Below are 23,858 nucleotides of genomic sequence, written 5' to 3'. Positions count from 1 at the left end.
GCACAGTAGAAGGATGTCTTACCACTGCACCACCCCGGCGGGGCCCTCCGCTGCCCCGCTGCCTCGCGCGGACAGAGGAGAGAAAGTAGAGAAGAAAGAAAAAGAAGACGGAGAGAAAGTCGCGCGCCGTAACAACAGCCGTCGCCCACCACCGAAGCAGTAGCGGGTGCAATGACGACCTACAACCGATAAAATTCGGTGGCTGGCTGGCCCCCGCTGCAAGCGGCGTTGACTTACCGTCCCAGCCCAGTAGGGCCAGGAACAGCCACCCTTCCTGGTCACTTTAGGTAAATTAGTTTTCAAAATCACTTCTACGGTGTGCTTCAGGTGTTCACATAAAAAAATGTGACAGATGCTGCGCCTTACCCTGTAAATCATTCCGTATGAGCTCATTTTCCACTTCTGGCATGCAGACCTGAAAGTCAAATCAGGCTTAGAATCGACCTGATATGATCGAAAGGTGAAAGCAGCATGTGCGAGACAATCCATTAAACTTCATTATTTGGCCCAAAACAAGTACAAATATTGGTACATGGGTCCTAGGCGTTTCGCGACTGCGGCTCTGATAAGGCGTCTACAGAGTGTTATTGATACAGCGTCTTTCTTTCCAATAGAGATAACCTCCGTGGACCCCTGAGCAGTAATATAATAATAATAATAATAATAATAATAATAATAATAATAATAATAATAATAATAATAATAATAATAATAATAATAATAATAATAATAATAATAATAATAATAATAATAATAATAATAATAATAATAATAATTGGTTCACAGGAATGGAAAGGCGCAGCATCTGTCACACTTGTTTATGTGGACACCTGAACCACGCCGCAAGGGAATGGAGGAAGGTGGGAGGAAGTGGAAAGAGAGAAAGAGGAGCCGTAGTGGAGGGCTTCGTAGCAATTTCGACCACCTGGGGATCTTTACCGTGCACTGACATAGAACAGCGCACGGACGCCTCTATGTTTCGCTCCCATCGAAACTCAGCTTCCGCCAATCAGGTTCGAACCCGGGTACTCAATTTAGCAGTCGAGAATGTTAACCACCAATCACACTACTCTTAAACGTGCCACCAAGCCACCGCTGCGGGGCAACCGCGCCATGAAGAATAGGAGAAAGGTGGGAGTGAAAATAGAAAGTGAAACAAATGCCGTAGTGGAGGGCCGCGTTGTAATTTCGACCACCTGGGAATCTTTGACGTGCTTTGACATCGCACAGCAAACGGACCGTTTCGCCTCCATCGAAACGCAGTCGGGCTCGAACCCGGGTACTCCGGCACAGTAGTCGGGCATCTTAACCACTGTACCACCGCGGCAGGGCGCGGTTGCTTTTCGATGGAGGCGAAACTAGGAGGCGTCGATGTGCTGTGCGATGTCAGTATGCATTAGATAAGACTCCTAGGGATGCAACAAAGAGACACCCATGAAGACACCCAAACAAAAGCCGAAATAATATAGGGCAAAATGAAGTTTTTCCTTCCTTCTTTCCCATGTGGTCAAAATTACTCCTGAACCCTCCACTACAGCGCCTTTTTATTGCGAAAGCAATACTACTATCACTTTTCAGCCCTTCGCATAGCGAGGCGGTAGCTACCATTGACCTTAGCGTGACCTTTGGCGCGCCGCCAAGCACAGCTGAGCAAAAACAGAGGCCTCAACTCGCGCCGTCAACCCGCGAGGCGGTAGCTACCAAACGCGGCCTAACTCCCACTCTCTCCGTGAGGGAGCGCTACAGCTGGAGTGACGTCATCCCATCTGCCGCAAAACAGGGGCCCCAACTCGCGCCTTCAACTTGCAAGGCAGTAGCTACCAACCGCGGCGTAACTCCCGCTCCCTCCTTGGGGGAGCGCTACAGCCGGAGTGACGTCAATCCATCTGCCGCAAAAACAGGGCCTCCAACTCGCGCCGTCAACTCGCGAGGTGGTAGCTACCAACCGCGGCACAACTCCCGCTCCAACCGCAGCTACCGCCGGGGGTGCAACGTTCGATACTATAGGAGGTGGCCTAGCGGCAGGTGGAACCAACGCAATCTCCGGGGATGCTTTCATTTCTGCTGGCGTAAAGAATGCCGTTGTAGCCGGTGTCGGAGCGGCAGTTGTACATTCTGCCTTAGCCTCACCCACAACCAAGTATATCGTTGCAGCCACGGCACTCCTTGCCTCGCTACTAGTTATACATAGAATAACCAGGTAGCACCCCGCCATAAACAATATTTGAACCATATTCCGTGGCCAGAGTGAATCACTGCATAGCCATAAGCACAACCACAAGCACCACAACCAGCTACACCACCAGCTGAACCTAGGCGTAGCCATAGCTATTGCTTTCGTAATTACCAGGCTTAACCAAGCTAAGCCACTGCCAATTTTTGCTCCCTTTCCACGTTCGCTCCCCCCTTCCTCCCTGCAATAATGGGGCGGTCAGTCTGCACAGAACAAGTGTGGCACATACTGTTTTCTTTTCCTGTAAACCCATTATCATTATAATTAAAACATCCAAAGTAATTAGGTTATATTTATAACCTCTTTGGCGCCACCAATGTGCCGCGTTCAGGGTAATATCCCTCCATTTCGTTTCCGACACAACACCAGTCCGCTGGTCAAGCTAAAAGCTTGTTTGCGATAAGGATTCAAACCAAAGGAATCTGTACCTCCAACTGCATGCGGTTTTATGTAAGCGTAGGCGTCCATCCAGACGTGGGACAGATACACACCCTTCCTTTGGAAAAAAAAAAAAACAACTTTGCCAAAGGCTCGCCATGCCAAAAATTATTTTGGATTGGATTAGTTTTATAGGAAGGGTAAAAATTAAAGGGGTCCAATATTACGCTGCCCGCATAGCCTAATGTGTTTTGGGACGTTAAACCTCGTAAAAGATAACTCAGTCGAGGAACCTTTATATGGACTTACTCTTCAGATTAACAAAGCTTTCAAAAATCTTCTTTTGAAATAGATTTGCATGTGCTGAAAAGTGAAAGAGAGATTCTGAAAAAATTATACTAATTAACAAATATTTTAGCGTAGAGTATATTTTTGGAAATAATGAGATCCTACCTCCGGGTAGGTCTCTACTTATTTTTGCAGGCGCACAGCCATTTACGCTTGCGAAGCTGCAGAGAGTACGATTTTGAAACGGCTGTGTGCGTTTATGGAAAGCAGCATCAACTGTTAGCGATAACCCTTTCCCACAATATGCACGCCGTTACTGCGAAGTTAAGATTCGGGCAAGGCTCACTGGTAAAGGGTTGATATTGTCAATATCACAATAAAATGTGCTGGGAACCAATTAGAAGAAGATGACAACACAATTCAAGGAAAAGAGGATAACGTGGCTACAAAAGTCGAGAGCATTCGCCTTTCATCACAAAGCTGAGCCATAAGAGTTCCATACCAGTCAAAACTCTCTCAGTTTACCAACAGAGACAATATTGGGTATTAATGTTCCGCATAAACTTCCTGCATTTTCTCTAAATTGCTAGGTGCAAAAAATGTGGTTTACATTTTTGGGGCTCAGAAAAACTCTCCTTAATGATTATTATTCCACTCGATTATCAGAATACGCTAAGTCGCGTGCATTTCCATTAAGAGAACGTTCGCTCAAGCGGACCTTTTCCTTATTGCGACCAGTGGTTCTTCCAGTGGAATTCTGCTGCACCGATTCGCCTTCAGGGTGCAGCACCGGCAGCATGCAAATCGACATAGAAAGTGGGCGACCTTATTCAGACTACAGAATCTTACATCACGGGATCACGCACCGTTTTCAGTTGGCGCCTCGAACGGCGGCATTAACGAAACATACAGCGCAGTCTCGATAACGTTGCCTCATTTTACACTTAGTGACGTTTCCAAGGAACGCAACTGTTCTATACTAGCACTAGATGCATATGTAATTGCTAGCGCTGCAATGCATGTGATAATTATTTTAAACCTGAGTAGCAAGATAGAAAAGATGGTTTGGTTTGGGGGGGGTTTAACGTCCCAAAGCAACTCAGGCTATGAGAGACGCCGTAGTGGAGGACTCCGGAAATTTCGACCACCTGGGGTTCTTTAACGTGCACTGACAACGCACAGCACACGGGCGCCTTGCTTTTCACCTCCACCGAAAAGCTGCCGCCGAGGCCGGGATTCGATCCCGCGTCCTTGGGAACAGTAGTCGAGCGCCGTAACCACTGCGCCACCCCGGCGGGGTCAAGATAGAAAAGAGTTGCCGTTACACGTTCGGTTCAAGAGGCCTTGCGAGTGTTGTGTGAAGATTCTCGAAGTGCTTGACGAATTTTTAGGTTGTGTTTGAAGTGGCTATTCGTCAGGTACACTCGGGTGGAATGTCACAGAACAACGACATATAAGCATAATACTGAATTATGCGCATACAAGAGACAGGAGTTATTTTATAAATAGAAAGGTGGAGAGCTCGAACGGCGGTATAAGGAGACCCTGACCTGCTACTAAATACTGGGGAAGAGAGAAACTGGAAGTAAATGAGCGTTAGCGTGCGAAATTATGGTGAAGATGCCATAGTACCGTGAAATCCTTTGTGGGGATCCGAGATGTAAGGAAAAACGTTACTATTTACATGCACGGTGGCTAAAAGCAGTTGTCTTGTGAGAAAAAAATTGGAAGTAGAAAAGCAAAACAGGGGACAACATGATTACTAGAATATTATGTAATGGAAAGATAATTATATCGAAGAGCAAATGAATGTATTGAAGATATTTTTTCCGCTGAGTGGGCTATCGCCACACAAGGACGTTGAATTGAAATTGGCTTCGGTGGGGAGTGTTCAAGTAACAGCACGCTATTTGCTTGTGAGCCCATATTTGTTATCTATATTTTTTAATATAAACGTTTGTTGCAATGAAATGTTTGTCTTATCATTCTTCTGAGCACCTATCTCCATACTGAACTATCGTCATTCAAATATGTAGATACCAGAAATATCTGACAGAAGAAAATGTCAGATGGGGGCGAAAGACAAATTTTGATTCCCTGGAAAGATAGATGAATGTTTCTTCTATTAGACGTGTTCGAAACGTTTCTACTGATGGGACAATGATGTGCCACGACTTCTAACGTCGAAAGAATACCGTACCTTTTCGATAACTTTCATTGCTTTTTAAGAAATACTTCAGAGTTTCAGGCGGCCAGATGTGGGGTTGCATATTACCAAAAAACGTGGCCGTAGAAAATTAACAGGATGCTAATGATTTTCTTTCTATAGCGACAAATGCATGATTGCAGTCATTTGGTTCGCACTATAGAAACTGCTGACTGCAAGCAAACGTGTACTCGCTAACGCAAACAAGACGCACAGAAAAACCCAGCTTATAATTCAAGCCAATCGATCGGCTCTTTAACCGTGCTTAAGTACTATGATGTGCTTTGTTCCCTCTCTTTGTTATTTTTATAATACGCCTTGATTTCTGCATTAAGCGAACATAACCTTGCGGCAGAAATGAAGGGCTTAATTGAGGTACGGTCGAAAAAAACTACAGAACTGTGTCAAAAATACGACAAAATATCCTGTAGTTCTGTCGTAACCAGCAGATTTTTCTCTAGTTCTGTAGTTTTTCTGCAGTATATTTCTGTTGTCTGTATCTCTGTAGCACTTTTCTGTTGTAACTACACACATTTCTGATGTTACGACAGAATGTTCTGTTGTCACTACAGGTTTGTCGTCAAAAACCGCACAGAAATTCTATCGTAACATCAGAAAATGTTCTGTAGTTTTTTCCGACTGGTCCACCGCTTTCCTGTTCTTTCCGGAGCTTTTTTTTTTAGCTTGTCCTCGCGGTCCCTCCTATTTTGAGAAAAAAATCACCGCTCAAGGATGCTGCTACTTGGTGAATGTGCACATATACACACTTACGCGTTGATTATGCCAGGGTTTGCGAAGTGCTGCGGTCTGCGGTCGTGGTAGAGCTTGAAAGGCTGCGCTCCCATGCGGTACGGAGTCTTCCCTTCCTCCTGGTACAGGGTGCGGAAATCATCGGCGTCGAAGAGATGCACAATCACGCGCCGCCCAGCTAGCGTCTCAGCAACTATGGGCCCGTGTCGTCGGTACATCTGCCACGCACTTTTGTTGATGTCGTACTTGTCGTACCCGCCTGGAAAGAAAAAAAAAATCAACCGGGGGAGGACGAGGAATGAACTTCTTTGAATTAAACGGGTTAAATCGAAAGTTTATGAACTTTGTGTGAAAGTTCCTCACTTACGAAGTCCTCTCCAAACCGCATCAAGCCGGGACCGGTCCACCGGTATAACTGATCAACCAGCTATGCACCCAGCATAGCGTTTTTCCGGAAGAAGCGCGAAGGAATGGAATGGATGACACTATACCGTCCCTTGTGGATATGTCAATGAATAGTGGAATAGGTCGGGGTGTGGGTTTGGCATGTGGTAAACTGTGGTGGCCACCTTGTGTGATTTCTTACTTAATCCAGCAAATTATTGCAGATCCTGCCTAAGAAAGCGAAATAACTAGAATAATTAAAAGGAGAAGTGCGCTTGGTGAGTGCTCTCATATTTTATATTTCCGTTTAATAGTATAGATCACAAAGAAAACAAAAAAAGAAAAACAAAACGTCGCAGCTAAGTTCTAGGAAGCTACTAAAAAAAGGCGAAATGCCGTAGACCAGTAAAACCAGCATTTGATTTTTTATATAGTTTCGCGGCCTATCCTGCTGCATTTTTCTCGTCTCTCTAGTGTTAATTAGTATAACTCAAATATCTTAATAATTACTGGTTTTAGAAGCAGTATCAATTCAAAAGTTGAATATCGGCTTGGAAAAAATTAGATGGGTTCAACGCTGCTCAACCGAATATGGACCGAAAGCATTAGGTGCGGGTGACCGAGTGTTCTTTTTTTTTCTTCTTCCTCAGCCCACATATAAATCCCCGCTTTAACCAAGCCGTATGAACGTGCCTTAGTGGCGTATAGGGGTAACGTGAATGTCATGGTCTTGGCAGGCTGATCCTGACATAATCGTTTCATGTGAAACGAGAGACCCAAGTTCGCAGCTCCTGTCAGGGGACCACGGACACGAACACGGCACACAGCGACGAGCGGTCAGACCTGGCGTAGTATTGTTTTCGCAATAAAGCAGTTCTGTACTGAGTTTACACCAAAGCACCATTTATGCAGGTTTAGACTGCACCAGGCCCAGATGAAATACATTATCAAATGATGGCCCATCTTTCTCAGTCTGCAGTTGAGGCGCTCTTGAAATTGTTTAATAAAATATGGACATCGGGAAAAATACCAACGGCATTGAAGAAATCTTTTATTATTCCTTTATTGAAACCTGGAAAATCAGCAACCTCTCCAAGCAATTATAGACCCATAGCCCTGACGAGTTGGCTCGCAAAATCCTTTTAGAGTGTCACAAATATTAGGCTCATGTTTACACTGGAATCTCGTAAACTTCTTGATACCCACCAATGTGGTTTTAAAAAAACATGTTCGACAAGTGACCACCTGGTACGCTTAGAAAATACAGTCCGAGAAGCGTTCATACGCAGACAACACTGCCTCGAAGTCGTTTTTGCTTTAGAAAAAGCTTACGACACAACATGGAGATTTGGAACCCTGCGCGACCTAGGAGACCTTGGCATCCGCGACAGAATGCTAAAATGCTTGAATGACAGTTTGTCCCACCGTTCATTTCAAGTAAGTCTGGGTGCCACCCTGTCAAGAAATTTCACACAGGATAATGGTGTTCCACAGGGGTGCATCTTAAGTACCACACGCTTTATAATAAAAATGAACTCTATAGCAAAAAGTGATTCCAAAGTCCATCATGTACTCAGCGTATGTCGATGACTTGCAAATAGCATGTACATCTTCCAGTGTGCCATCATGAGAGATACAAATTCAATCAACAGTAAATAAGCTAGCCACACGGGCCGATAGAAAAGGTTTCAAGTTCTCCACACAGAAGTCAGTAGCCGTTTTGTTTTCACTTAGACGAGGTCTGCACACCGATCCCCAAATCTATCTTAAAAATACTGTTTTACCTGTAAGACATGAATACAAATTTTTAGGCATTATCTTCGATAGAAAGGTGACTTTCCTTTCCTACATAAACGCACTCAAAAAGAAAGCTTCCCGATCTTTGAACATACTTAAAGTCCTGTCACATAAACGCTGGGGATCCGATAGAACATGCCTATTGCAGATTTATCGTTCTGTTGTTCGCTCGTGCTTAGATTATGATTGTATAGTGTATGGATCTGCAAGACTGTCGTGCCTGAAACGACTTGACCCGGTCCACAACTTAGGTTTGCGTCTATTCACTGGTGCCTACAGGACGTCACCAATTGAAAGTCTTTACGTGGAAACAAATGAGCCATCCCTTGCATACCGAAGAACCATTCTTACATTTTCGTACATCCTAAAAATTCGTTCATTACCGAAACGCCTTTGTTACACAACAGTTACATAATGCCCATCTAGGACTCTGTTTAACAATAAGGCTCAAGCAGTCAAGCCGCTCCTACTTCGTTTTGAAGAAAAGTGCACAGAATTAAACATACTCGATACACTACCCGATGCTGCACATTGTCCCCACCCACTGCCGCCCTGGTACAGATCCCCGATGTATGTGACTTAACACTTACAAAATTCCACAACAAACGGACACCACATGAACACCTTTTACAATTGTTTTTTGACCCTCAGTGATAAATACAGAAATTATAAATCACTTCACACTGATGGTTCTAAAACAGCATTTTATGTAGGCAGTGCCATAGTGGAAGACAAACAAGAGAAATAGTAACGTTACCTCAATGCGCTTCCATTTTCACTTCCGAGTGCTATGCGATCACCGTAGCAGTAGAAAAAACAATAAACGAGAATATTGTTACTGAGCGGTATTCGCTGGCCGTGCTGACGAAAAAGAAGTGAGACAGACTCCCTGAAGAAGAAGACGCAGACGAATGCTGTGCTGTGCGAGTGCTGTGCTGTGATCATCCTCAGTGGTGTGGACAACTGCCGTACTGTGAATATTTCCCGTAACATCTCTTGTGAATCTTTCGATCCCCGTCACAAGCTGGATCTCCGCAGCGGCCGACGCATCATTACCACCACTATGACTACTGACGCCGCTACATCTACTGCCGCCGCACCTGCTGTCGTCATAGCCCATCACCGTGACCACGGAACCTTCTGTGGGACCGACGACGTTGATGTCGACGACTGGCTGGCCCTATACGAACGAGTCAGAAAGCACAACAGGTGGGATCCCACACTTATGCTTGCTAATATCATCTTTTACTTGACTGGGACAGCGCGGGTGTGGTTTGAGACCCATGAAGAGGACCTCACATCTTGGGACATCTGTAAACAGAAGCTCCACGACCTCTTCGGAAAGCCCATTGGCCGTCACCTTGCCGCGAAAAAGGCGCTCGCTTCTCGCGCGCAAACGTCTACAGAGTCTTACATCACTTATATAGAGGATGTCCTATCCCTGTGCCGCAAAGTCGACAACGCCATGCCTGAGGAGGATAAAGTCGGCCACATAGTAAAAGGCATTGCCGACGATGCTTTCAACCTCCTTTTATGCAGGGATTGTTCCACCGTGGACTCTGTACTACAAGTGTGCCGACGTTTCGAACAAGCGAAACAGAGACGCATATCCTATCGTTTCAACCGTCTACCGAATACGGCTGCCACCTCTTCCTGTGTCGATCTTCCACCTCCTCGACCGCCAACTAATGACACTACTTTGACCCGCATCGTCCGCCAAGAGCTCGAGGCAACGACTCCTGCAGCTTCACTCTCGCCTACCCCCGACAATGCCTTAGCTACAATATCACTCATTCAGGCTGTTGTTCGCCAAGAGGTTGCCAATATGGGTCTTCCTTCTACCTGCCGCACCGACACCGTGGATTCAGGATCTGCCCCTCCAGTAATTGCAGCTGCCTCACCCACCGCCGGTTTCTCGACCCGATATCGGTACCGCAATCCGAATGAGTGGCGTACCCATGACAATCGTCCCATCTTCTTTACTTGTTCCCGCGTTGGCCACATTTCCCGTCACTACCGTAGCAGTTGGTACACGCCATCTCGTCAATTCACCTACGTCGACCGCCGCGGAGACTATGCCCCTCGCTATACCTCACCACGCCCCGACCAGACCACTGTTGACCCCGGTGTCCCTGCTCGTGATGCCAACCGTTCACCATCTCCGCAGACCCGACGCTCGCGTTCTCCTCTTCCTTGCCGCCATTTGTCCCCGTCCTATTCCAGCCACATACCGAAAAACTAGCCAATGCAGCTCCCGGAGGTGGCGCTGCATTTGTGACCCGGACTGAAAAACCTTTTCTGACCCCTGCCCTACAAAATAATCACATCGACTTCCTTGTGAATGGTGTTCCCGTTTCTGCTCTCATAGATACCGGCGCCCAACTGTCCGTTCGCCGTCGCCTCAAAAAGTCCTTACTCCAGCCGTCTCGCCCACAGTTCGCGTCGCCAATGGAAGCCCTGCTGCCGTGGATGGCATGTGCACAGCGCGAGTTACCATTGGTGGTCGTCATGCTCCAGTGTTGTTCACCGTCCTCCAAGAATGCCCCCACGACGTTATCCTTGGCATTGACTTTTTAACAGCCCACTCTGCCCTCATTGACTGCTCTACCGGCCTACTTCGCTTGGACCTTCCACTCTGCTCTGAAGACCCCTCCTGCTCACCCCACCTTCGATCAGTACAGTTCTGCCGCCTTCCTCCTGAAGCTGCCGTCTACATCCCTATGTCACCATTCCCACCCGTCCCAGACGGCGACTATCTCGCGTGTCCCATTACTGATGTCCTCTTGCAGCGGCACGTCACCCTTCCTCATCTGATTGTGCATATCTCCCAGAACCGTACCACTTTCCCGGTCTTTAACTTCAGCTTATCAACTCAAGTTCTGCCCCAGGAAATTTCACTAGCAGAGCTGTCGCCGATGACCGATTGTGCCATTTCAGCACTGACTACCGATAATCCAAATGCCGTTCCCGCAACACCTCTCTCGTCCTCTACATCGCGCACTGATTCTGTTAAAAGCATGATTGCAGCTGATCTCCAGCCTGAATTTGCCGCAGAGTTAGAACAGCTTTTGCTCACCTACAGTGACCTTTTTTGACATCGGTACCCGCCCATTGGGTCAAACCACAGTTGTCAGTCACCGCATTGACACCGGTGACGCCAGTCCTATTTACAGGCGGCCCTATCGTGTTTCGCTTGCCGAGCGACGCGTCATCCAAACAGAGGTCGACAAAATGTTGGCGAACGACATAATTGAGCCTTCCAGCAGCTCCTGGGCATCCCCTGTTGTGTTGGTCAAAAAGAAAGATAACAGTTGGAGATTCTGCGTTGACTATCGTCATTTAAATGAGATAACCAGAAAAGATGTGTATCCTCTTCCGCGTATAGACGACGCGCTTGATACTTTGCACGGAGCCAGCTACTTTTCGTCCATCGACCTTCGTTCCGGCTACTGGCAGATCTCTGTCGACGAGAGGGACCGTGAAAAAACAGCGTTCATCACCTCTGACGGCCTTTATCAATTCAAAGTCATGCCTTTTGGCCTTTGCAATGCCCCAGCAACCTTCGAACGTATGATGGACTCTTTGCTCCGAGGCTTCAAGTGGACCACTTGTTTGCGTTACCTTGACGATGTAATAGTTTTCTCGTCTACATTTGAAAGCCATCTCCGTCGCCTTTCTACAATCCTAGCGCTTTTTCGCCACGCGGGACTGCAACTAAACTACAAAAAGTGCAGCTTTGGTCACCGACAAATCAAAGACCTTGGTCACTTGGTTAATGCTGCCGGCGTTCAGCCTGACCCCGACAAGATTCGTGCCGTCACAGATTTTCCCACTCCACGTTCATCCAGCGTTGCTTGAAGCTTTATTGGCCTATGTTCTTATTTCCGACGATTCGTCCCAAATTTCGCAGCGCTAGCTCGTCCTCTCACCAATCTCCTAAAGAAAGACGTTTCATTCTCCTGGGGGCCTGAACAAGTTGCAGCTTTCTCGGAACTTATTGCTGCTCTCACAACTCCACCCGTCTTGGCCCATTTCAACCCATCTGCTAATACTGAACTCTGCACCGACGCAAGTAGCCACGGCATTGGAGCTATACTTGCCCAGCGACAACACGGCCACACAAGGGTGATTGCGTATGCCAGCCGCCTCTTATCTACGTCCGAACAAAATTGCTCTATCACGGAGCGAGAGTGCCTGGCACTTGTTTGGGCTATTACAAAATTCCGCACTTATTTGTTTGGCCGGCATTTTACTGTTATAACAGACCATCATGCCTTGTGTTGGCTTTCCCCCCTCAAAGATCCTACAGGCCGTTTAGGGCGCTGGGCTCTTCGATTACAAGAGTGTACATCTTCCGTTGTGCACAAGTCCGGCCGGCTTCACCAAGATGCAGACTGCTTCTCCCGTCATCCCGTCGACTCCCCTAGTCCTACCGACTCTGACGATGACGCATGTGTCTTGTCTGTGTCGGCCTTTTCTAACATTGCCGACGAACAACACTTAGATCATTTGCTCCATTCCATTATCCTCCGTCTGACCTGCGACCGACCTGATCCATCTCTTGCCTTATATGTACTCCACGAGAACACCCTATACCGACGCAATATGCGACCAGACGGCGCAGACCTTTTGCTCGTCGTTCCTCAACATCTGCGTTTCACCATCCTTGACCAGTTTCATGATGCTCCAACAGGTGGCCACCTGGGTTTCTCTCGCACATACGACAGCCTGCGCCGACGCTTCTACTGGCCGGGGCTCTATCGCTCCGTCCAGCAATACATTGCCGCATGTGAATTGTGCCAGCGTCGAAGAAACCCACAATATTTCCTTCAGGCCATTTGCATCCGATCCCCATACCCACTGACCCGTTTTCCCGTGTAGGTGTTGACCTTCTTGGGCCCTTTCCAGTTTCCGCCTCAGGGAACAAATGGATCGCCATCGCCACCGAGTATGCTACGCGGTATGCTATTACCAGAGCCGTCCCGACCAGCTGCGCTACAGACGTCGCTGACTTCCTCCTAGAAAACGTGATTCTACATCATGGTGCCCCTCGTGAACTACTAACTGACCGTGGCCGCTGCTTTCTGTCGCGAGTGGTTGACAAAATTCTCCGTTCGTGCTCCGTCCGTCACAAATTCACCACAGCCTATCACCCCCAGGCCAACGGCCTCACGGAACGCCTAAACCGTACGCTCACGGACATGCTGTCCATGTATGTGTCTGACGACCACCGGCATTGGGACGTTCATTTACCCTTTGTGACATTCGCCTACAATTCATCAGTCCATTCTACCGCTGGATACTCCCCATTTTATCTGTTATTTGGCCGCCACCCGTTACTGCCCTTCGACGCCTCACTACCCGCGGCAGACGCCACCAGTACTTACGCCAGTGGTGCCGTAGCCCGCGCTCATGATGCCCGCCGGATAGCTCATGCCAGGCTCTCTGCATCCCAAGACTCTCAAAAGTTCCGGTACGACAGTCGCCACCGTGATGTCCACTACACTCCTGGGTCACTTGTCTTGCTGTGGCTCCCGTGCCGTCGCGTGGGCTTGTGTGAAAATCTTTTGCCCCGTTACACAGGCCCTTACCGAGTTTTGCGCCCCGTGACAGACGTCACATACGAAGTTGAAGCTGTGCCTCCGAAATCCTCGTCCAGAGCGCCATCCTCTGAAATAGTGCATGTGTCCCGCCTAAAGCCCTATTATGCACGTTCTGTTTCACAAACGTAGAACGCACCGGGACTGTGCTTTTCCCGAGGGGGGGGGGGGGGGGGGGTAGTGTTACTGAGCGGTATTCGCTGGCCGTGCTGACGAAAAAGAAGTGCGACAGACTCCCAGAAGAAGAAGACGCAGACGAGTGCTGTGCTGTGCGAGTGCTGTGCTGTGATCATCCTCAGTGGTGCGGACAACTGCCGTACTGTGAATATTTCCCGTAACGATATGAAGAAAATGGTCATTTACACCGATTCTTTACGTGCACTCACAGCATTTCACCCAAGAAATTCATGTACACCATTGATTGGAAATATCATACAAAACACAGCAAACGCCACAGCACAGGGACAGAGCATAATACTCTTCTGTGTTCCAAGTCATGTTGGAATTAAAGACAATGAGAGAGCAGAATAGTGTGCTGCGCAAGCACAACATGAAACAATAAGGTACGCATTCCCTACAAGGACAGTTTAAATTTAGTGCACTACAAGTTGGAAGAAAACTGGCAGTCAAAATGGAATAAAGATTGAAAAATAAGCTGCACTTGGTAAAACCTACCATAGGGGAATGGAAGTCATGCTCTCATCAAGAACGTTTCATTGAAGTCATCGTATGTCTCCTGCGCATCGGACACACACACCTTATACTCAGCTTTATTCTCGCAAAACAGGAACGACCGACATGTGGACTATGTGGAAAAGAGATGACAATAATACACATTTTATGCTCATGCAAAAAACTGGACAAGATGAGACAAAAACACTTCCCACAATTTTTCAACGAACACATTCCTTTCCATCCTCGCCTACTTCTGAGAGATGACTCACTTGTAAATACATCCTGTGTTGTTTCATTCCTAAAAGAAGCAAGGTTTTTAAATGAGTTATAAATGTTTTTAGGCAACTTTTCAGACCCATCACACGCATAACAAACTAAACCTTGCGCTTGGCGCATGATGACCTTAGTAGCCTATGTGCCATTAAACAACACTAAACTAAACTAAACATTTTTGCAGGTTTATTTCCTAGTGGCTTAAAGAAGCCTGTTAGACGACTAGCTTCTGTGATGCATTTCTCGCCCAGTGTGCCCGCAAAGATTTTTACTGGAGTGCGTTCTAAGAAAAATCAGTCATTATTCTCTCAGGTGCGTCTTTGGCCTCTCAACTAGCCCTGCTGTCATGTGGAAGCTTTTCATTGAGGGAGATTATTTCGATATCCAATGACGAATATTGTGTAAAACGAAAGCTTGCCGCAGAAATTTCAGTCTGCTGCTTATTGAGACAATCTGAAAGTCCACTACTGATACTTTGTTCCTGAAAGAAGTAAATAAAAATTTGGCTAATTAGTATTTAATAATAAAAAAGAATGGAGAAAATAACACCTCAGACTACGCTACAAGAGATTCAACAGCCCTGAATGTGTCCTTAGTAAAATTTAGCGGGGCTTCTGGCATAACAGCTGTATCTTCACGGGACTCACGAGTGGATCAAAAACGTGAAGGCTAAATAAAAAGATGAAGATAAAATATGAAATGAGCAGAGAGCTATGGAAAAAGAAATGATGGGAGCTACTTTGAGACAAAGGAAGAGTGCAGAGATGATGAGAGAACAGACTCGATTAGTGGCATATTATAGTCGAACTCAGGAACAAATGCCCATGGTCAGGGCACGTAATTGCGTAAGCAGGATTATCGATGGTTACTAAGGGTCACAGACTTGATTGAAAACGATAAGGCTAACATAGCTGCACTACAGATGTGAAGGTGAAAAAAAGAACAAAAATTGGTGAAAAAATGTGTTGCAGTTTCTTGTTGTTTTTTTTTTAGTGGAAAAAAACGCGATCAAAACCAAAACAAAATTTATTAATGCGATTACAAAGCTTCAAAACTGCTTGATTTCAGTTTAGCTCCCTTTTTTATTTGCAAGGCACTACAGCATGCCTCGAGGAGGCAGTAGAGAGTAAATGCCGTTGCCGGTTTTTAGGTTTTTATGGGGCTTAACACTGTAGAGCAGTGCGCCGTTCATTTTAATTAAGTGGTATTTTTCAACGTGCACTGAGATCGGAAAGAAGACGGTTGCCTTGTATCTCATTAGTGTCGATAAGCGACCGCCGAGGCAACGATCGACCCCGGGTCCTCCGACTTAGCACTTGAGTGCCTATGTCATCGCCTGTTAAGACACCATCTTTCAGACGTTAACTCTACTAGAAAATGGGCTGAAGGCAGGGGATACGAATGCTCCAGTCTGAATGCCATAGGTCTAATCCTTTTCCTCACGGCTCATAATAGGAGCAAAATGGCTGAATGTGATGCTGCGATATATTAATGCGGCAAAACACCATGTTCCCGTCAGCCAATTTATCCGAATGTAAACCTTCTCACAGGATACAGTGGCTGTTTATAGGTTGCTTTCGGGTGCAATATACAAAGAGTATATGCGAGATATAATCCCACTTCTCCATCTAATGAGCTTTCAAAGAAACTAGGCAAAAAACTTCAACGTATACGGTTGCGCGGTTTTGCCAGACACAGGAAACACAAGAAGAAGAGTACTAGTCGTGCGTGATAGTCGATTATTGGGATATACCTTTACAAATACTGAAAACAGTTCTCCCATGGTTTATGTCTGGAAGCCATTGCTGTTCGTGAAATCGGTCGTGAAGGAGATAAGTGAGCAGTACAGTATTGTAACGTTGAGTATCGATTTCTCAATGCGACAAGTTTGACAGTGCAGCTGTTGTGCTAGAGGTTTCGGCTGGACAACAAGAAAATTAACGTTGGTGAAACGCCAAACATCAGGATTACTTATCAGCGTAGACATCAATTCAAATAATGAGTCCTTATTTTACAAATACGAATAACAGCGCCGACTACTGAAAAAAAGAAAAAAAAAACCTAAGGGGCTGCGTCTTTTCAGACGTTCAGAATTGAAAGAGAAGTTGACGCTATCTAAGCACAAATTTCTAGCTGCATTCAGAGTGAATGCAGCTATCTTCGCTCGAATCATGAAGTGCGCGCTAATAGCTTCTCATGTATAGGACAGCTTGAAAAATAAGCCATGCTGGACGCTTTTGATAAACGGATGAACCGCGGTGAGACACTAATGAAATGGTCGTTACTCCCCCAAAACCATTGTTCTACAGATAAGTGGAAACAGGCAAGACCGTCATCTGCGTTGTGTGTTGCTGGACTGAAACGCAAGGAATTGATAAGGCATTGGCGTTAGTCCTGGATAACGCCAGCAACATGCTAGCAGCTGGTGGTACTGTTACAACTAATTTGAGTATATCACGTGCTTTCGATATACACCTCACGTCCTTGGTTTGCTTATGAATGATCTGATAATGTCATTATTCCTGTTCGCGCTTTCTAACGAATAAATTCACGCGGGGCTAAGGATATTTCAGGTTTTCCAAAATTTCTGAGTTGTCATTAAAAAGAACATAAAAGGTTCTTTTTTTCAAGCGACATATAATTTCCTCGAATTTCGCATCTCTAAGCTGGATGGTTCAATCGTCAATATGATGGAGGGCTTGCTGAAGTTTGCACAGGGATAAATAATGTGGTAGCAGCAGATTGATTGCATGGTTCAGTGGAAAGGTATGGGAGAGGCTTTTCTCCCGAAGTGGATGCAGTTTAAGCTGTGTGGATGATGATAACTAAATTATAGTGTGCGATCTTCGTTGACTTCAGTCAAGCTGCTGCAGAGGCTGAAAAACACATCGCACATGATGAGACGCACCCTATGCATTGCGAATTATAATTCCGTGTTTCGTTATAGCCCATAAATAAAGGGACGACGGTACATTATTATGACTCACACCTTCTCATGCTCGAACTCATATGTTTTTGTTTTCCATCTCTTCCTGGTAGCATATCACACTAGAACGACGGTATCCAGACGGCTGCACGGTATGAGTGAAATTGCAGAATTTGTACTTGCACTTACTCATTCCTTATTCATTATTTCATTCATTATTTTTGGATTCGTTCCAATGAAGACCTGGTTGCACCAAATGGCGCTCAGCATGCTGCGATGCTTGTGATGGTTGTACATAAAATTGCCTTTAGCGCCAACGGCATCTATACGGGGTTGAAATTATTCTGTAAAAACGTTTTTTTTTTTTTTCAAAACGCATAAAAGATGCGCCGATGTGATTAATTCAGCTGAGTTGCCGGGCGAGCAGACAATGTGTACGTTATAGCGTGTAATCGGTAGAAGATTATTTAAATAAACTAACAAAATTTTACTTTTGATTTTAAGTGGCAAGAGTATACTGTGAAACTGACAGCCCTCCACATCAAAAGTGCGTCCCTTTTCTAAATTTTGCTAACCGCCAGTGCAGTTCGAAATATCAAAAGTTCAAAAAAAGTTGCAAGCAAGTATGCTTGAATGGAGAAAGCCGCTTTGCCGCACTGTTTTCAATAACTGCATCTTCATTGTCATCGCTACTATTATTATAATTATTAACTGCATTGGCATTGTGATCGTTATCATGCCATCACAGTCACCACTATCGTCATTATCCCCAACTAAACGCATCGTGATTGCCATGGCTACCATCATCATTATCAATATATCAATATTATTAACTGCAGCGTCACTGTCATCGCTATCATTATTATCACTATGATAGACTAGGACACTCTCTTCGGCTAGGACACTTCCAGCAGTTCTTTTTTTTTTTTGTTGTTGTTGTAAGGACCACCATTTACAAAGGGAAAGCCACATATATCCCTATTCACTTTTTCTAACTGCAGAGTAATTGTTCTGGCTGCTACTATCCCGAAGCTAGACAAGGAGAATTACGATATGTTCCTCACGAGCATGTCCAAAGTGAAAACCTGTATGGATGCCAGTTTTTATCAATCTGACTAACCTAAAATGTTTCACGAATAGAGTGTAGCCTTACTTTTACCACACTGTAATTTTCATTGTGAAAAGGAAATTAAAAAAATACCCTGCGTGGAGTAGTGGTTAGCGCGCTCGCCTAGGGATAGGAGAAATCCGATTCCCGGTGAACCGATTCTCGGTGGAGAGGATTCTTTTACAAGTGGCAGTGCAATGGTTGTTTTCTCTACACGGCGCGAACGAGCCAAGAAAGGCTTCCGCCATAATACGCATCAGAAATCTGATTTACCTTTCACGGGATTCAAAATCATGCGATGGCTTCCTTTTAATTTATTTTGTGTCTAATATAGACTTAAGTTGTGTATTTTACGATGTATCAGAAGATAAGCCTATTATGGCGGCAATGCCATGCGCAGCGACGCGGTTTTATAAACCTGTATACCGCCAAAACCATCTTAACGAGGTTTCGAACGCGTATATGTTTATGTTCGACATCAACACCGATTAAGAAAATTTAAAAAGGGGGTTCACCTTTGATGTAGACGGTTTACAGTTAAGCAAATCAAAATTGCCTCTTAAAATGAGTAATACATACTTACATAGTTAATTTTGTTTAATTAGTTGCGTTATATTAAGGCTCTATAAAATACCTTGCCGTAGAATTGCTATAAAATACCTTGCCGTGGAGGGACCCGTATATATTTCGTCACTTTTGAGAGATAAATTTCCACTGAATAATTTGCAACAGTAAGCATTATTGAAGACAAAGAGCGAATAGTGTATATATATGCACAACGCACGCAATGCTACATGCGATAAACAAAAATGTATATCAAAAGAAGAGCAATTTCAACTATAGACCGATTTCATTGACGTCAGTTCTGTGCAATTTGCTTGAACAAATATTCTATTTTAGTCTAACCTTTCATCTAGAATTAAATGGTTTCTTCCCATCCAATCAGCAAGGTTTTCGAAAACATCATTCCTGCGAAACGCAACTGATTTGTTTTCCATTTTGGATTTATCGTTAGTCCATTTTTTACCGATTTTGCGAAGGCATTTGATGCTGTTTCACATCAACTTCTACTCTTCACGTTTAGCAAACCTGATATCGATACTAATGTTATGAAGTGGATTGAATGCTTTTTGAAGGGTCGTACCCATTGGCGACTGTGACTCCCCCGTAAATCCTGTAACACCCGGCGTTCTTCAAGGTTCCGTACTATACTCGGGAACACTTTTTCTTGGCAATCGAGCCAAGCTACGGAGCCGAAACGCATCATCTTCCTACACAGCTAAATATAGCTCCTAGTTACATGAGCAGTTTCTGCAAAAACAAATTGAAATCATAGCGTTAGTCATTTACGGCATATTTTTGTCACGGAACTGATTTTCCGAAACGAAGCTGTTATGCCTAAAACACTTTTCTTGGTTCCACCGGGTTTTCTCGCCTGATGTCTGTCGCGGGTTTTCGAGCCGCCCCGACTTTGTTGACAAGATGGCGACAGCTGCCTGTTCGGGTCATTCAGGTTGTTCTAGTTCGTCCACTCCGCAAGGGTTGGAAGCGTTTTCACCAGACAAGATTTGACTCAAGTTCAAGAGACGCTGGCTGTCGAAGCAAACGATGGAAATGATCTGCAACGTCTATGCAGACCAAAAGCCTCGCGGTCGAACTACACGGTGGATTGACGCGTTTATTGACGCCCCGCCTCCCTACCTTTGCGCCCACTGCCAAAAAAACGTGTATCCGAGTATAGGTCTTCTGCTCTTCCTAATTTATATTAACGATCTTTCTGATTCCATTTACTTACAAATAAGACTTTACGCGGATGATTGTGTATTATATCGACCAATACCTAACCCCTGATATGTACTTGCTCTTCAGTCTGATCTTGATAATATCTCCAACTGGTGCCACACATAATCTATGAAACTAAATGTTGTTAAGTGCAAAGCGATGAGAGTAACACATATGTTTAGCCAGTCTTTATGCGCCTGTTTCCTCAATAACACTCCTTTAATTTCTGTCCCTGATTATAAGTACCTTAGCGTATACATTAATAACAACCTATCATGGAAACCGCATTTTGAGCATATTTTACTAACGCGAACCGAACGCTTGGTTTCCTTTGGCGCAATTTTCACTTTGCTCCTGTGGCCCTGAAAGCACTTCTTTAAAAGTCTCTTGTGCGCCCGAAACTTGAGTATGCCTCATCTGTTAGAAATCCCCAACCTAAATCACTCATACAAGCCCTCGAATCTATTCAAATGGCTGTGTTCGTTTTATTCCACCCATTTTCGTTTGGCCAGTATAAAACTTATGAAGAAAACGTTAAATCTTCCTGGGCTTTCTTAACGCCGTCGCATTTCTTGTTTATGTCTTATTCAGAAAAATTATTTCACCAATGGAAGCTTAAGCAATGTCTTTTTAGTACTCTACTTATTTCTCATCCCGCATGGGACACAGATTCAAAGTTGGCTTACCAAGCTGCACAACTAATCTTTATTTTTAATCCTTTGTTCCTATGACTAGCGCGGACTGAAACCACCTTCCCACCTCCGTCATGTTCATCCCCGAACCGGACTGCTTCAAGTCTGCTGTATTTGATCACCTACATTAACCTGCCCAGTGCACCTGTATTCTTGTTTTTGCTGTTTCGTTTTATACTGCCCACTGCTCTCTGTGTAAACCGAACGGCCAAGAGAGTAAATAAATGAAATAATAAATAAAATGAAGGGAATAAATAGAATACAGATGTCGTGAGCATAGGCCCAAGAAAAAAAAAACCATTAAGAATGAAGAAATGTACACAAAGGACGAACGAGAACAAGCACATTGATAAAACAGCAGGGCGGAAAGAGGAAATTAATCAAGATTAGTAAACAGACAAAAATTTACCACCTGCAAATTTCATACACAATTTCATGCAACATTCGTTGTTTAATCTGGCGGCTATCAACGTGCCCTTGCAATATAATCGGTTAAATGGTGGTTCACAAAAGAGAGATCTGTGCAAAATTTTATTCCTGCTCTTATTCGATTCAGACCCTACCATAATCTACTCTTAATCTCAGCTTTTTAACACCCAGTGGGCCGCATGGTACAGCGCCGCGAATAATATGTACTACATACACATATACTACTGCCTAATACGCGGAATTGTTACGCTGATAATTCCCCGAAACCTCCACTGCTACCTTCAGGAGCCTGATGCAAAATTTTTCGTGTACCATAGCTGACTGAAATAATGTTACGGACTTCACACCGGAAGAGTAATGGCAGCGACAGGATGAGCGGTAACGGGCATAAGGTATGTAAGAGAACAATATTGAGACGATCAAACAGAAAACAAAGACGGCTTTCGCATTGATGACTCGAAGCGGGTTACTGACAATCTTATTCTCGTCACATGTCGAACGTGAGCAAGCACATTTTTTGAGTTTCTCAGTGTCCAATTCTGATTGGTACACGAGATAAATTACAGAGGAGAGAGGAAATAGCCCGCCTTCCCGCCTTAGTAGACTCTTTCTTTGGCACTCCGAACTTGGCCCACAGTGATTTGAACAGCTACTACAGTCGTGCCACGGAACAATTTACGACATTCGGCGCGTTATTTGACAGTGGCTAATATTCAACGATATTGGGGTACAAATATGAACCGAATCTCAAACTTACTCGCTTCGTATTGCAGCAAGACTGAAATCGAATTCTTTTCGTTTGGAGTGCATATGCTGTTTTCGAATTTTGACCAGAACAGTCACAAAAAGAACTCCGCTCATTTTAAAGCCAACTTCTTCCTAGAAGGCAGAACAAAGCTTACCCACGAGTGGCAGATATATCCAAGAACTTCCCAATAAAGGCAAAGCAGGTATTCTGGGCACCTCGCTAAAGGGCTTCGCAAAAGTCTGTCGTTGAGCATTGTATGAAACAACTGAATTACATCGCACATGCTGAGACTTGAAGAAGCCTGATTTCCATTCGAGCATCATATGCCATGACAAGAATCGCAGCATCTTGTTATGCTTAAGGGGAGTGTCCTACTGATCTGTGCCTCACACTTCTATAGGCGTGCCTCTTGTGAGTTGCGCATTAAAAGCGGATGTCACACTGTTGCAATGGAGCCCGCTGAGCACAGTACGGCAGGAAGTCCTGCTAGTGTTCGCTTGGGCAGGCCATAAAATGATCTACCACGGCATTCACGGTGAGGCCGATTCAAATATTGACGCAAATTGAATTATACGAAGAGCGACTGGCCCTGTTCTTTCGATTTCGGAGCACCGGAATCAGGATTCCAAGTGAAAAAGAACACACTCCTGTGACAAATGACGAAACTTTTTTTTTTATTTTTTTAAGTCGATATTTATTGCCTCAGGGCATCAGTAGGTTATGAGATGAAGGATGAATAAATGATTAAATGAATGGAAAAAGGTTGGCTGATTTTATGAAGTCCAGAAGTGAGCGATGATGAGGTCCCTGCGTCCAAGTGACGTATGAGGCAGGATTGGTTGCTGAAAGGCCAGCTATTCTCAGGTGCCGGATTCGTGTTGGCTTGAGTGCTGGGCAGTCCCACAGAAAGTGGTGGATGTCGGCCTCGACATCTTCGTTATTACAGATCGGGCATCCTGGGCGAGGATATAAGTGTTGGAAGTATGACCACGTCCTAGTTACTGCTGGTGTAAGGGCAACACCGACCCGGATCCTCCTAAGCGCAACCTCCTCTGCACGGGTGAGACCGCGGGGAAGGGATATCGCACACGGAGGGATAAGTGCACGTGTGCGGCGCCGGAGGTGCTCCTTTCTTGACAAAAGGAGGGTAGCGTCGTCGACTTCGAGAAACCGTGGGATTGATGCGTCTTGGGTCACGAGGCGGGTTGCAAAATCAGCTTGACTTTGGGAAGGCAGCAGATCCCGTGGGACCCACTCAATGCGTATTGACTGTGGGATGCGCGCCGCAATCTGGTGGATGTCCTGGCAAATTTTAGGGCAGCGGCTGACACGTCGGAGCAGACGTACTGCTTGAAGTGCGTCAGTGTGGATGACAATGTGGGCTGTAGGGAGCATGGTTATAGAAGTCGAGGAGCAGAGTGCCTCTTGAACTGCCACAAGCTCAACGCAGAAAGATGTAAGTGGTTCCGAAAGCTGAAACGTGGTTGTCTGATTCAGGCTAGGTCTCCGTGGACAGTGGATTGCCGTTTTGGCTTCACAGCCTTGCAGGCTTCCATCTACGTACACTACTATGGAATCTTGAGGCAGGT

At 45.3% G+C, this 23,858-nt stretch overlaps 1 protein-coding gene across 1 annotated transcript in view; it reads right to left on the bottom strand.

Moving 5' to 3' along the window:
* Window positions 1-22,645, bottom strand: part of LOC146174623 (putative cytochrome P450 49a1) — a 70,217-nt gene extending 47,572 nt beyond the window's left edge. Inside the window, exons 1-2 of the mRNA XM_084585033.1 lie at window positions 22,424-22,645; window positions 5,877-6,114 (exon numbers count right to left, since the gene is read on the bottom strand). Of these exons, the coding sequence (XP_084441159.1) occupies window positions 5,877-6,114; window positions 22,424-22,616 (431 nt within the window). The 5' untranslated portion in view covers window positions 22,617-22,645. The remainder of the gene's footprint in view (window positions 1-5,876; window positions 6,115-22,423) is intronic.
* Window positions 22,646-23,858: the final 1,213 nt, after the last annotated feature.

Source organism: Amblyomma maculatum, chromosome 11 (assembly GCF_055883805.1).
Source record: "Amblyomma maculatum isolate TAMU_Amacu chromosome 11, ASM5588380v1, whole genome shotgun sequence".
Classification (NCBI taxonomy): domain Eukaryota; kingdom Metazoa; phylum Arthropoda; class Arachnida; order Ixodida; family Ixodidae; genus Amblyomma; species Amblyomma maculatum.
This window is presented reverse-complemented; position numbering and strand designations above follow the sequence as displayed.